The sequence below is a fragment of the Peromyscus eremicus genome, chromosome 15, assembly GCF_949786415.1.
Source record: "Peromyscus eremicus chromosome 15, PerEre_H2_v1, whole genome shotgun sequence".
Classification (NCBI taxonomy): domain Eukaryota; kingdom Metazoa; phylum Chordata; class Mammalia; order Rodentia; family Cricetidae; genus Peromyscus; species Peromyscus eremicus.
Window position 1 is genome coordinate 86,865,816 of NC_081431.1, and position 12,282 is coordinate 86,878,097.

Below are 12,282 nucleotides of genomic sequence, written 5' to 3' on the forward strand. Positions count from 1 at the left end.
TGTTTTGAATATTTCCTTCCATACGATTAGTACATTTCCAACTTATATTCCTTATGTATGATTGGCCTCTTGAAAGTTGAAAATACAGTAAAGTAATAAGTTGAAAAAAATCATTATTTTATTGCTAATGTATTTTATAAAATCACAAAAATTAGAAGCATATGAAGAGCCCCAGATATCTCCTAAAATCAAAGACATGTAGGTGTTTATATTCATCAGTTTAAAGAGAATGTATGATTTACTTTAGCTCATTTAAAACAGGTCACAACTCTGTTAGAGTAAAAGAAACTATATTAAAATATTGTCTCATCTTTTCACTGAACATTTTTTCCCAGAGAATGTTTATATGGAGAAATCAGGTTTATATGGATATATAAGAAGCAAACAATAGAGATGTTCGCTTTAACCACTGCACTCTTAGTGATGATTCTGAGATGGCAAAGAGAAACGAAGCCAGACAAACTTGTTTCCAGGCCTCCGTGGACTCCAGCTCCTCTGCTAACTTCCCTGGAAACATGGCAGAGTGACAGCACCTAAGGGGAAGACATTCTGCCGAAGAAGAGGATGCTGTTGTTCTTGTTTTGCTTGATGAGGAACAGGAAAGGGTGATCACAAGAGAAATCTTCACTTATTAATGCGGATGTTAGACCAACTTCTACCCCTGTGGCAGCTGCAGCTTCTGTCCCCTCTTCAGTCACCTCCACAAAGGACTTGTGTAAAACTTGAGACACCACGAGGCCTTCCCTGCTGCTCATGCCCAAGAAGTCAGCTTTCTGTGCATTGAAGGCATCCACCATCCCCATGTGCTCCAATGGAGCCGGGAGGTCATACTTCTGCTCCACTCTGAATCGTGGTAAAGATAAATACAACTCTATCATGTCCATATTCTGTGGGCTTGTCCACTCTATTAACTTATCAGCAGTGAGCTTATCTTCAAGCTATAAAAATAGAGGAAAAGAAATTGTCATGATTAACCGAAAGCTTGTAACTCACATGAGCAATGAATGAAAGGGAAACCTTTAGCAATAAACATTAGAAACACTGTATTGTATAAATACAACAAATACTGATGATTCAGTATAGATATTATTTATTTAGATAATTTAAAGTTAGATATCATTATCACCAATATTAAAAAGTAGAATCATTACTTTGTACAGAATTGACTATATACATTATGTCTTGCTACTAGCCACCGATGTAACTTTAAATAAATGTTTCTTTATATTTTCTTGACATCTATAGTTATTATATAATGCTCTAGGTTTTACATTTTTATTCAAAATATTTATAAACATTTTCTACATTGTGATTTATTTCTTTCAACAAATTTGACTTGTTCCTTCTTATTGGCATGAAGTAGATATTTAATGTGTGTAACTGTACTTAATTACTGACTAGGCAAGCCTCCAGTGTGTTTCAGGCTGTGTGTAGAATACTTGTAATACAGGACGAAATACCATATTTCCTTTAAAATTTTTCATTGTTGTCATGTTTAATTATTTCCATTAGTGTCTGGTTTAAATTTGATAGCTTAGGAAGAAATTAGGTGACAGAAAGAAGAGTAGGAGACACACGCTTTACCTTCTTCAGACCTTCGATTTCATTTGGCAGTAGAATAAACATGCTTAGCTCTTTGCCTTTGTATGGTATTTCCACAATCTTGGCCTGCACATCCTCCAGCAAGTTAAAGTTAAACTTGTTTCTTTGTTTCATCATCTGGACAGGTTTACTAGTATTCTGTAACAAATCAATGTGTCAAACACATACCAAGGGAGACATAAGACAGCATAGATAATATTGTTGAGATACCAAACACATTAACATCCTTTGAAGAGATAACCCTGAAATTTTGTGAAGTCAAAACAAAAAGTTTCTTTAATTGTTCCTACTTAACAAAGTTACAAGACTGAAACACATGACATATTTTATTTTGTACTTTCTGTAGCATCACTTGTATTTAAATTGAAATATCCACACATCACTATATGATATTATGTCAATAAAATACCAACCTTGTTCAGCCAAAAGTTTTCTTCTCCAGTATGCTTTTCATCAAATTTGTGATCCCATTGTCCTTTGAAATACACCGCATTCACCAGAACCAGTATAGTGCTACTGCTCAGGCTCCCATCAGGAAATAAGTCTTTGATTTTTCCTGCCAGGGAAAGAATAAAATGTCTATTATCAAAGTAGAAGGAGCTTGTCTGGAGGCTGCTTTACAGGAGTTTACCATTGCTCGCTTATCACTTGTTAACCCGTCATTACTTGCAGGACTCCTTGACTTGTTCATAAGAGATAGCCTTCTTCACAGTGCCTTGTGTGTCTTGCGATGGACATATCAATTCTTGTCAGAGGAAAGACATTCCGGCTTTCTCTCTGGGTGATTATGGCCAACTCATAGTGAATACTGACAAGCTGTTTGGATCTCCCTATCAGCTTACCTCTGCTCCTTCCTCTCTCTGTAACTTACTTTTTTCCCTTCATTTTAAGGTTCACTACCCAAAGTGTTATTCTACCCAAGGCCTGATTATTCTTTTATATAAATGAGAATTCTATCATCTGAAGCACATTCCCGGTAATGTCAAACACTACTCCGGGTGTGTCCCCCTGTTCACTTTTATGTTGGACTGCTGCAAGCTTGGCCTATCAAGAGAGTGAGATATGTCTACAGAGTGGAAGCTTTGTTGAGATCTCTGCTCTAGATGGTGAAAATGGTGACAAATCCTTTCAGGAGGTCAAGGTAGAGACATGAGCTGAGATGAGAAGAAGTGCCTTGTTTTCTTGACTGTCAAAAGAGAAAGGGACTTTCTCTGTCATTTTCTCTTAGCTTTCCGGAATTGGCTGTGACTTAAAAAAATGGATATGATATCAAAACATGTCTGGGTGGAGGCTTCAGGTTCTCAAAAATACCACTAACTAAGCTAAATGTAAATGGTTCTGTTTCCACTGATTGACTTCTGCTAACTTCTCCATACTTCCTTCTGGCTCACTTCATATTTATGGAGACCACCCCACCATCTCTGGTACTTCCTCCAGTGACCCTCCTATACAATACCGTTTGTTTGGCTTTCCACCCAAGAATTAATCTTCTTTCGGCTTTCATCTGCAGCATGTGCAAAATCAAGTGATTCCACATTGGCGTGGTAAAATTTATTAATGTCTTCCAAAAACTCCTTTGATACATGAAGGAACCAAAAAGAATTAAGAACAATTTAGACATTATTTACATTTCACTATTTGTGACGATACTAGAATCTGATAGCAGACCCTGGCCACATCTGCTGTTCTGTGAACATGCAGATTTTTTTACTCAGGTAATATTATGTAGGCAATGTGAGAACACATTGTGTGAAGGCTGGTGCAGGAATGTCACTGAAGGTCAATACCATATGGTAAAAGGCCGGTGGACAAAAGGCTAGGACTTGCAAAGTTCCCATTAAGTCAAGAGAGTTGATTTACTCCTGAGCTAACTTACCACTAAGTTCAACCACTGCATTTCTCATTTGATTACATCTTCAATGCAGGAAATGCTATATTCCTTGATACTTCCCAATTCTCCCCAGGATCTCCCCAAACTTGCCCATTCCAGAAACATTCCATTTGCCATAAATCTCCTGTCATAATTTCTATGATTGAGTCAGCGCTGGCTCATTATTAACATCTCACGACAAACTCTGCTGACGTTACATTCTCTCTCATGGGACAGTTCCCAAGCCCATGCTTGATATATACATCACTAGGGTCTTGGGCAATCCAGTGGGTTAGAGTTGTGACTATGGAGTTGATTCTCCCTGGGCAAATGTTGCCTCTCCAAGTCTGCCTGGCCTCATTCTTATATATGGCCATTCAGACATGTAGGACCTAGGATGCAGATTAATGGTATGCAAAGCCAGGTGCAACTTACCTGGAGAAATGGGAAATCCTTTGCTCCATAGATACTGTTGGCTGTCTTCAGATCATAAGCATCATTGGATTTGTTTAACTGAGTCATAAGCTTTTGAAATTGGTGATGGAGATTTTCAGACTTTTCATCCTTCAATGTCAAAAAGGGTATTCATTGAGCCATTCTGCTAATGTAAATACTAAACTCAAAATAAATACCCAAACACCTGTAATTCCAAAGACAACTTTTTGAATATTCTCTGATAGCTGTTGCATTTTATCTTAAATATTCCCACTTTACATTCAACTTCTTCCAGAAATGCCTTTCTTCTTTATTTAACACATTCCAATATGCTGCCTTTTGAACTAAATATGCAGTGCTTTTTGGCTGTCTTGGCTTAAGTCGTCTTAAGGTTGACATCCTCTGCATATAACGTAGTATGTGCCCACTAGTCATTTAAGGACTGGACTATATGTCAGTAATCTAAGTCTGAGTACAATCCAGATTAAAACAAAAAGATTCTGGACATTTAATTACCTGTTTAAAGAGATGCTAGCTACAGAGCCAAAATTTGAATCTAAGTAACTTTGAAGCAGGACACCTCTCTTTTTTAGCTAAGAGGTTACATGGTTAAGGCTCCAAACTCATATAAATATGGTAACAATCATTTCCCAAAATGTACTTGAATATGTGCTTATTTCTCTTAATCTGATTGTTAAATTAAAATAAAATTGTTTTAGTAACATTATTGTGAATAAAGGCAATTACTGTTATCTTACAATAACAATAGCTAACATTCATTATACTTTCTTATTTGTAACAGGCCAGACATTTTTGTAAGTGTTGAATATATTGAGTTATATTTTTTTTTAAATCCCACTTTACTAGAATTCAGTCACAGTGATACTCTATGTCCTCATTTCTTTTGTTTGGAAATTCCCTTACAGTTGATTTTTTAAACTGTGAAATGTTCACTTTGAATTATATGTTAGAAATCTGAAGGTCTTCTAGGCATGAAGTGCCCTGGACTCACATGACAGTCTGCAGATTTTTCTGTTGTCTTCTTCGTGGCTCCACTGAATTGAAGAGCCTGAAAGAGAAGCAAGTGCGAAAAGAAAACTTTGCTTAGAGTTCTGTCTAAATCCAGTGAAACAAAATCAGAACAAAACCCTGAAAAACAAATAAGAAAATTAAAAATTAGAAAAATTCCTCCAAAACTAAGTACAAGAGTTTGTAAGAAACACCAAAAGTTGATTCACTGGTCACGTGAATAGATGCTCATCCACTCACTGCCCAGGGAACACCTCAGTTCACACCCCTCAGAGCTAAGCCAATCTATTGCTTCCGTCGATACTCTCCACAGTTTATGTTCACTTCTAGTTGTTGGGCACAAGAAGCAGTCATCCTGGCCCAGCACCCAAAGGATGTCCAGGAAGCATCTGGACCATGTTTGGGAAAGGTGTGTCCCTCTCAAGTTCTGTGCTTATGGTCACGGCAGTGCCTACTCAACATCTGTTCTTCATCTCAGGGCTCTGTCTTTATCACCATCTGTCTGTGCACTGACAGAGGATGGAGAGACAAGTTCAAGCTAATTGACAAAATGAAGTTTACACTTACCTTCTCGATTTGTTGTCTAGTGTTTCCTTTGGCTCCAAGCTGGAGCATTGCTAATGCTGTCATGATACTGACTGGGGAGTAGAAGATGTTGTCCTCTGTTTCTCTGAGCTGCTGGTACAGCTCAAGTGTGAAATTCATAGTTGCTTCAGCAAACAGATGCATGGTGACCTTAAAGTCCTAGAGCAAAATAAAGTCGGCACAAAGTTTAGAATGACTTCACTAAATGGACTATCACTCTACAATGAACAATTCTTAAAGGAAATGACATATCTGTATTATAAGATTCTGGCAAATAAATTTATTATTTTTCAAGTTTTCCACAATGTACATATGCTATTCTCCTAATTAGAAGTCATGAAAACAGTGTCGTTAAGACTTTTGCAAACAACTAATAGGGAATCCTTTTATCTTTCTTTTCTCAACAGCTGTGCTAGGTTTGGGTTGAAAGGTTTATAATGAATTCCAATATAAAGATTTCTGTAGCTCGCATCCAGTTATCTGTCTAAAGTCACCTCTCAACTTTTCTTTTAAGATGCTGTAGTTGCCAGACACAATCCTTGGGAGAATACATACGCTTACTTGGAAATAAATTATTTAGATAAAAAACAAATTAAGTGAAGGAGGTATTTAACTTTTTTTTGGCAGATCAAGAAAAATACAACCAGGCAAAATATCACATACACATGAAATGAAACACACCATTGTTACCCTCAAACATAATTCATAGTTTAGCAGTATTGGCTGGAAGCACTTACTTGTGTTTCTGTAGGAAGAAGTGGGGAGGAAGAATATGAGCCTGTGTGTGGCTGATCTTGAGACCTGGAATATATACGTCTCTTCCTGCTGCCACTGCCTTGTCGTTTCAGTGGTATTTCAAGTAAATCAACTTCAGATTTCGTAACCAGATTAGCTTTTCAGTTATGCAAATTTGTGAGAAAAGACTGGCTTAATATCTTACCAGATGTTTTCTTTTCCACAGGATACACTACAGATAGACTTTTAACTGTTGTCAATTGCTGACTCATCAGAATTGCACATAGGTACTTTTCTAATAGCAATGACGTTACTTTAAAATTTCAGCTTTGCTATGTTCTGAACAACTCTTCAATTATTCCAATAAAACAACCCTTATTTTAGGTTGTTGAATTGACTTTAAGGCACATCTCAGATACCAAACAACTAAAAAGCTAACATTAGCTACTTTTTCTTCATGAAAGATTCATTAATCTTGTCAATTTCTCTAGTAATTACTCTATGCAAAGAGGAAAATAATTCTAATGCTAGTCCAAAGAGATACTGGAGAGTCTGGAGAACAAGGCTTTTTAAAAAAAAACCTCTCCATGATAGTCTGTCTTGCCACAGTTACTTCCTAAGCCTCCTGAAGCTACCTTGGACTTTTCTGTTGCTTGAATGTGAGAAAATTACTTATCTAGTATGGGCAGTCTAGTGACTGGAAGAGCAGTTGAAACAAATGAGTGTGTTTGAACGCAGCTTTCTTTCTAATGCTTTCTGTGAAAAGCAAACAGCAGAGTGATTTGTTCTTTCTGACATAGTAAGTTAGCTGAGTTGTTGAACACAGCCTCTCCCTTTACTTCACTGTTACTACACCGATTCAGGCTCATGGATGTCAGGGTCAAATGCATTCAAGAAATTATTGGAGCACATTGAAGTGTATTACTAGGTTATTAATGTAAGATATCGCTGATTACTCCATGTAGATATTTACAGCGCTAAAACCCTCTCTTAAAACAACTGTCATTGTGTTTTACAGAGTCTAATATGTTGTGCTTTAATTTTCATTTGATTGTAGGAATTTTTAAATTTCCCTCTTAAATTTTTTGGCAACTCAGTAATTGTTCAAAAATGTTTTATTCAGCATGCATGTGTTTACATATTTTGTTTTATTCAGCATCCATGTGTTTATGTATTTTGTTTTATTTAGCACCCATGTTTTTCTTGCTATGGATCTCCAGTTTTGTTTGACCATTATCCAACAGAGTTTAGGAAGTTTTTTCAGGAGGCTTGCGTTGTTAAGACTTGCTTTATGACTTATTTTGGAGGAATTAAATGGTATGCACAAAATGTGCATTCTGCAACTGTTTCTGTAGATATCTGTTAAATTCCATAAAGCAGTTCCAAAACTAGTAGAATAAAGAAATAACAAAGAACTGATCTAAAATTAATGAAGTAGAAACCGAAAGAACAATAAAAAGGAACAATGCGACAAGATCTGGTTCTTTGAAAAGATAAACAAGTTTGGCAAGCCCTTTGCCAAACTAGCCAAAGAAAGACAGAAGACTCAGTACAATTACAGAGAAGGAGAGTGTATTAAACAGATCCTGCTGAAGTCCAGATGATCACTGGGGAATGTCTGGAGAGCTTAGTGTCTTAGAATTTCTATTGTGATGAAACACCATGACCATAAGCAATGTGGGGAGGAATGGTTTATTTCACTTCCACATCTGTGTCATAGTCCTTCATTGAAGGGAGTTATGGCATGGATGCCAGCAGGGCAAGAGCCTGGACCCAGGGGCCGATTCAGAGGCTGTGGAGAAGTGCTGCTTACTGTGTTACTTTTGTGCTCAGGATGCTCCACTTCACAGTTTCTGCTGTTCCTGGTTGTTATCCCATGCTATCGGCATCTCCGAAATGCTGGGCTGTCTTGCTACCACTGGACTTCACTTTTACCAGTAGCCTCTCCTGTGATCTCTTCAGATTCTCTGATCCTGACACATGGTGCTGAGCCTCAACTTTTCTCCATGACCCCTTCGGTCATGGCCTTCTATTGCAACTGAGGCTGTTCCTTCACCCATGACCTCTCCCAGGGCCAAGGCTCAACTGTTCTTTGTGATACCTTCATGCCCTTAAAACTAGTACTAACTGCATGATTCTTACATATTACTAAGTTTGGCTGCAAGCAGGAGATGCTGGAGATCTTACATGGCCAAGATGTGAACTTGACTTCTACTTCTTAGTTTGTATGAACAACTCAAGCCAGATTTGATGGGAGATGACTGAAATCCCAACATTTGGCAGGTGGAGTCTGGAGTCTCAGGAATTCAGTCTGTATTGGACCACACGGTGAATCTGAGGCCAGCCTGGGCAACGAGAGACCTTGTCTCAAGAAATATAGCAACTTACACGGATAAAAGCTTTCAATGAATGCAAGATATGAAACTTTCTTTTTTTTTGCTATTTTATTTTATTTTTATTTTATAATTTAATTTTACATATCAGCCACAGATTTTCCTGTCCTCTCTCCCCACCCCACCCTCCCCCCAACCCACCCTCATTCCCATCTCCTCCAGGGCAAGGACTCCCCTGGGGATTCAGCTCAGCCTGGTAGATTCAGTCAAGGCAGGTCCAGTCCCTTCCTCCCTTCACTCAGCTTTCAAATTACTAAATGAAAGCAGAGAAACCATTTGAAATTCTGGCCACTGGCAGTGACTTTCTAAACAGGAATACAACTGCTCAGAGGTAATAAAAGGAACAGGAAAATGCATGAAGCAAAAAAATTCTGAGCAACAAAAGAAATGATCACTGGAATGAAAAAACAGCAATAAGATGGAAGGAAATGTTTACCAGCTAATATTGTGATAACGATTAATGTCCAGATTATATTAAGACCTCAAAACTTAAACATCAAAAGAACAAATAATCCAATAAAGAAATGAGGAAGCGATGGGGGTATATAGTTCTCAAAAGAGCTGTAAATGGCTAATAAATATATATAACAATGGCCAGCATAGAAATGCAAATCAAATCAAAATTAGATCTTAACTCTAGACTGTCTTCAAGGAAACACAAACAAGTGAATGCTGGGTTCAGGAAAGAAGGAATACTTGTATAATATTGGTGATAATATAAATTAGTATGTAGATCCCTTCAAACCTAAAACTCAAGTTACCATGTGATCCTGCTATATTGCTTGTGGGTATACACATGAAGGAATCAAGGTAAGCTCACAGTAGAGAGACCTGAATACCCATGTTTGCCATGGTACTATTCATGACAGCCAAGTAATGGAATCAGTCTAAGTATCTAATAATGAATAAACAGATAAAGTATGTGGTACATATATGACTAGATATTAAGAATAATAAAATCATGTCTGTCTCAGGAACATGTAGGGAACTAGAGGTCATCATGTGAAGTGAAATAGACTCATAAAATTTCACACATTTTTCAGAAAGAGAGGGAAAGGAGAGAGAGAGACAGAGAGAGAGTGGCAAAGACAGGGAGACAGACACAGAGGGAGACAGACAGACACAGAAAGAGACTGAGACAGAGAGAGAGGATGTAGGAGGGAATAAGAAAGGATAATTGTGATAGGAGAGTAAATACAATCAAGTACCATCTATTTACATATCTATGTATGAAATGCAGTGGAATTCAGTATTTTGTACAAGTAACAAATACTAATAAATAGATAAATACAAGAGGAAATGAGAAAAGATGAGAATAACAGGAAGAGGCAGGCTGTCCTTGAATGCCACTGTGAAGTCCATTTTCCCTGGAGTCCTGTTGTCTGTATATCATGGATTTCCTGTTGATAGACTAATATTAGTAATTGTTGGCCTTACTGAGATAGGGTAGACATTTGCTTACTTATATCTTACAAGTTAATAAAGTAGGTGCATTGGTCATTTCTCATTTGTCAGCTGACAAAACTAAAGCAAAGAGTGATTAAAATCTGGCTTTGCAGCTATGGAATTATTCATGAATAGTTTCACTACAGGACAGGTGATCAGGCCAACAATGTTCATCAACAATCCGAATGTTCATCTACCACTGTATGCCATGTAAAGCAGCCTTCATACTTGTAAGCAGCACAATTCCAAGAGTCAGGAATGGTCAAGTAGTTTGTCCCTGGACCTGTCCTCCATGAAGTCACATGAGGCCGGCTGGACTTGCAGACATCCTGTGACAACTAGGAACGTGGTTCATGGGAAAATGAGTGGGGTGGAAGCAGGATGCTTTGCTCTGAGTGTGGAGCCCGGAGCGACAATAAAACCCTGCCCAGCTGTATTAACCAGCTTTGCCACACCATAAAGCAGACTTAGCAGAGTCTACTCATGAAGTAAAGGGGAGTTTACTGTGACTCACACTTCTGGAAGTTCAGGTCCTATCCTGGGAATTCCATGTGTTTGGGCCCCTGGCAAGGGTAGGGCAGCATGGTATTGCAAACTGCTCGCGTCATGAACCAGGAAGCAGAAAAGATGAAGAGAAATGATGCTCTCTGGGAGGATGTAAGCCATGATCCAGAGACCTCCCAAAAGGTCAACATGTTAACGATCCATGGCACCTCATTACCACCATCACAGTGATCAGACTTACATACAGACCTTAGGGAATTTTCAGCCTTCAAACCATACTACCAGTCTTTGTTTCTCCAAAGTTTTCTATTAAGCTGGGATGCAGAAAAAGTGAGGAACTTTCAGAGGGAGAAGTCATATGGGAAGGAAATAGTGGTTTTCTTGGAACACTTTGTAGCCTGAGTGGTGCCTGTGACCAGGAAGAGGTGTTTTCACCGGGGTCTCGCAGCATCTCATTGGCTTCTTTGGACACACTTCTCTGAGATGTAATTCCTAGACCAGAAGTCTTGTCGTTTTAGACTGTGTACTTTGGTGGGCTTTAGAAACTCACAAGGTTATGTGAACAACACAAGGTCATTCACAACAATTTTATCACTTCTGGAAAGAAATCCCTGTTTTTTTTCTTCCTGTTCCTGGATGACAGAAAGCACTAATGTACCTCCTGCCTGAATGGATTCACTACTTCTAAACACTGTGTGATGGACGATGGTGATCTTTCATAAATATTTTTGTAGGGGGAATATCTTTATTTTTCTGTGATATACCTAAAAGTATAATTGCTGGGTAGACTGCTCAGTAGGCAAAGTGCTAGTTGCAGAAGTCTGAGGACAGAAGTCAGATTCCAGCACCCATGTGAAAGTGGGACCCTGTTGGGACCCTGTGGTGTTAATCCCAGAACGTAGCAGATGGAGACAGGAGCACAGTGGCTGCCAGTCTATCCAAATGGTGAGCTCTATGTTCAGTGAGAGAATGTCTCAAAAATCAATCTGGAAAGCAGTAAAGGAAGACATCTCAGCCTTGACCTCTGGTCTAGTCACATGCACCCACATGAATAAGCACAACCTTAGAAGGTCAGCAATGAGACTGTGGTCTTAGCATGCCACAGCACTACAGGACCATTCATTCACAAAAAAAGCTTTGAAGCATGTGGATTGGACTTGGGGGACGTAAAGAAGAAATGTAGTAAGGTTTTCAAAATGAAACATTTTATCTTTTTGCTTATTCAAATCCCCAAATATGTTTTCAGATCTCATTTATCAATAAATGTGTGTTAAATCCCTGAATTGGGGCATGGACTAACAAAGTGTACATTAACTAAAGGATTCATCCAAAAATAAAATAAGAGGAGGAGGAAGAAAACTACCCAAGATGAGTCATTCCACACAGGAAGAATATGCTCTTAACCAAGGTGGTCTCCATCTACAGCTACAACCACAAGGTAAAAGCAAGGCTTCCTCTGTGGATCAGGATTGCTTTACCTGAATACTAGAGAGAAAGTGGTCCAACTTTGCTAGAGGACAAAAAGACACAGCTCAGCCTGGAAATGGAGAAAAGAATAAAAAATATAAACTGAGACAAACAGGCTTGGAGTCGTCAGTTTATGGCCTAGACTGAATTAGAAGAAATAGTACTGATGGAGAATGATCAGGAGTTTTCTTAAACTTAGAGCTCGGTTAGTTGAAA

At 38.3% G+C, this 12,282-nt stretch overlaps 1 protein-coding gene across 2 annotated transcripts; it reads right to left on the reverse strand.

The window, feature by feature from the left end:
• Nucleotides 1–533: 533 nt before the first annotated feature.
• Nucleotides 534–5,665, reverse strand: LOC131925612 (serpin B4-like). 2 transcript variants are annotated; one of them, XM_059280996.1, is made up of 7 exons: nt 5,504–5,665; nt 4,920–4,976; nt 3,908–4,036; nt 3,059–3,176; nt 2,016–2,158; nt 1,585–1,677; nt 534–938 (listed from the first exon to the last, which is right to left on the reverse strand). In XM_059280996.1, the coding sequence occupies exons 1-7, from the start codon at nt 5,663–5,665 to the stop codon at nt 534–536; spliced, it is 1,107 nt and encodes a 368-aa protein (XP_059136979.1). The 2 variants fall into 2 exon arrangements, with proteins under 2 accessions (XP_059136979.1, XP_059136978.1); XM_059280995.1 differs by having other exon boundaries at nt 1,585–1,740.
• Between the last annotated feature and the right edge of the window lie 6,617 nt (nt 5,666–12,282).

What these genes read in the sequence shown, in the direction of transcription:
- LOC131925612 (XM_059280995.1), bottom strand. Translation starts at nt 5,665, where the DNA reads ATGCATCTGTTTGCTGAAGCAACTATGAATTTCACACTTGAGCTGTAC. An exon ending in AAAAATCTGCAGACTGTCAT is followed by an intron (nt 4,037 to 4,919) that starts GTGAGTCCAGGG and finishes TTGACATTGAAG; the next exon opens with GATGAAAAGTCTGAAAATCT. An exon ending in AAATCGAAGGTCTGAAGAAG is followed by an intron (nt 939 to 1,584) that starts GTAAAGCGTGTG and finishes CTATTTTTATAG; the next exon opens with CTTGAAGATAAGCTCACTGC.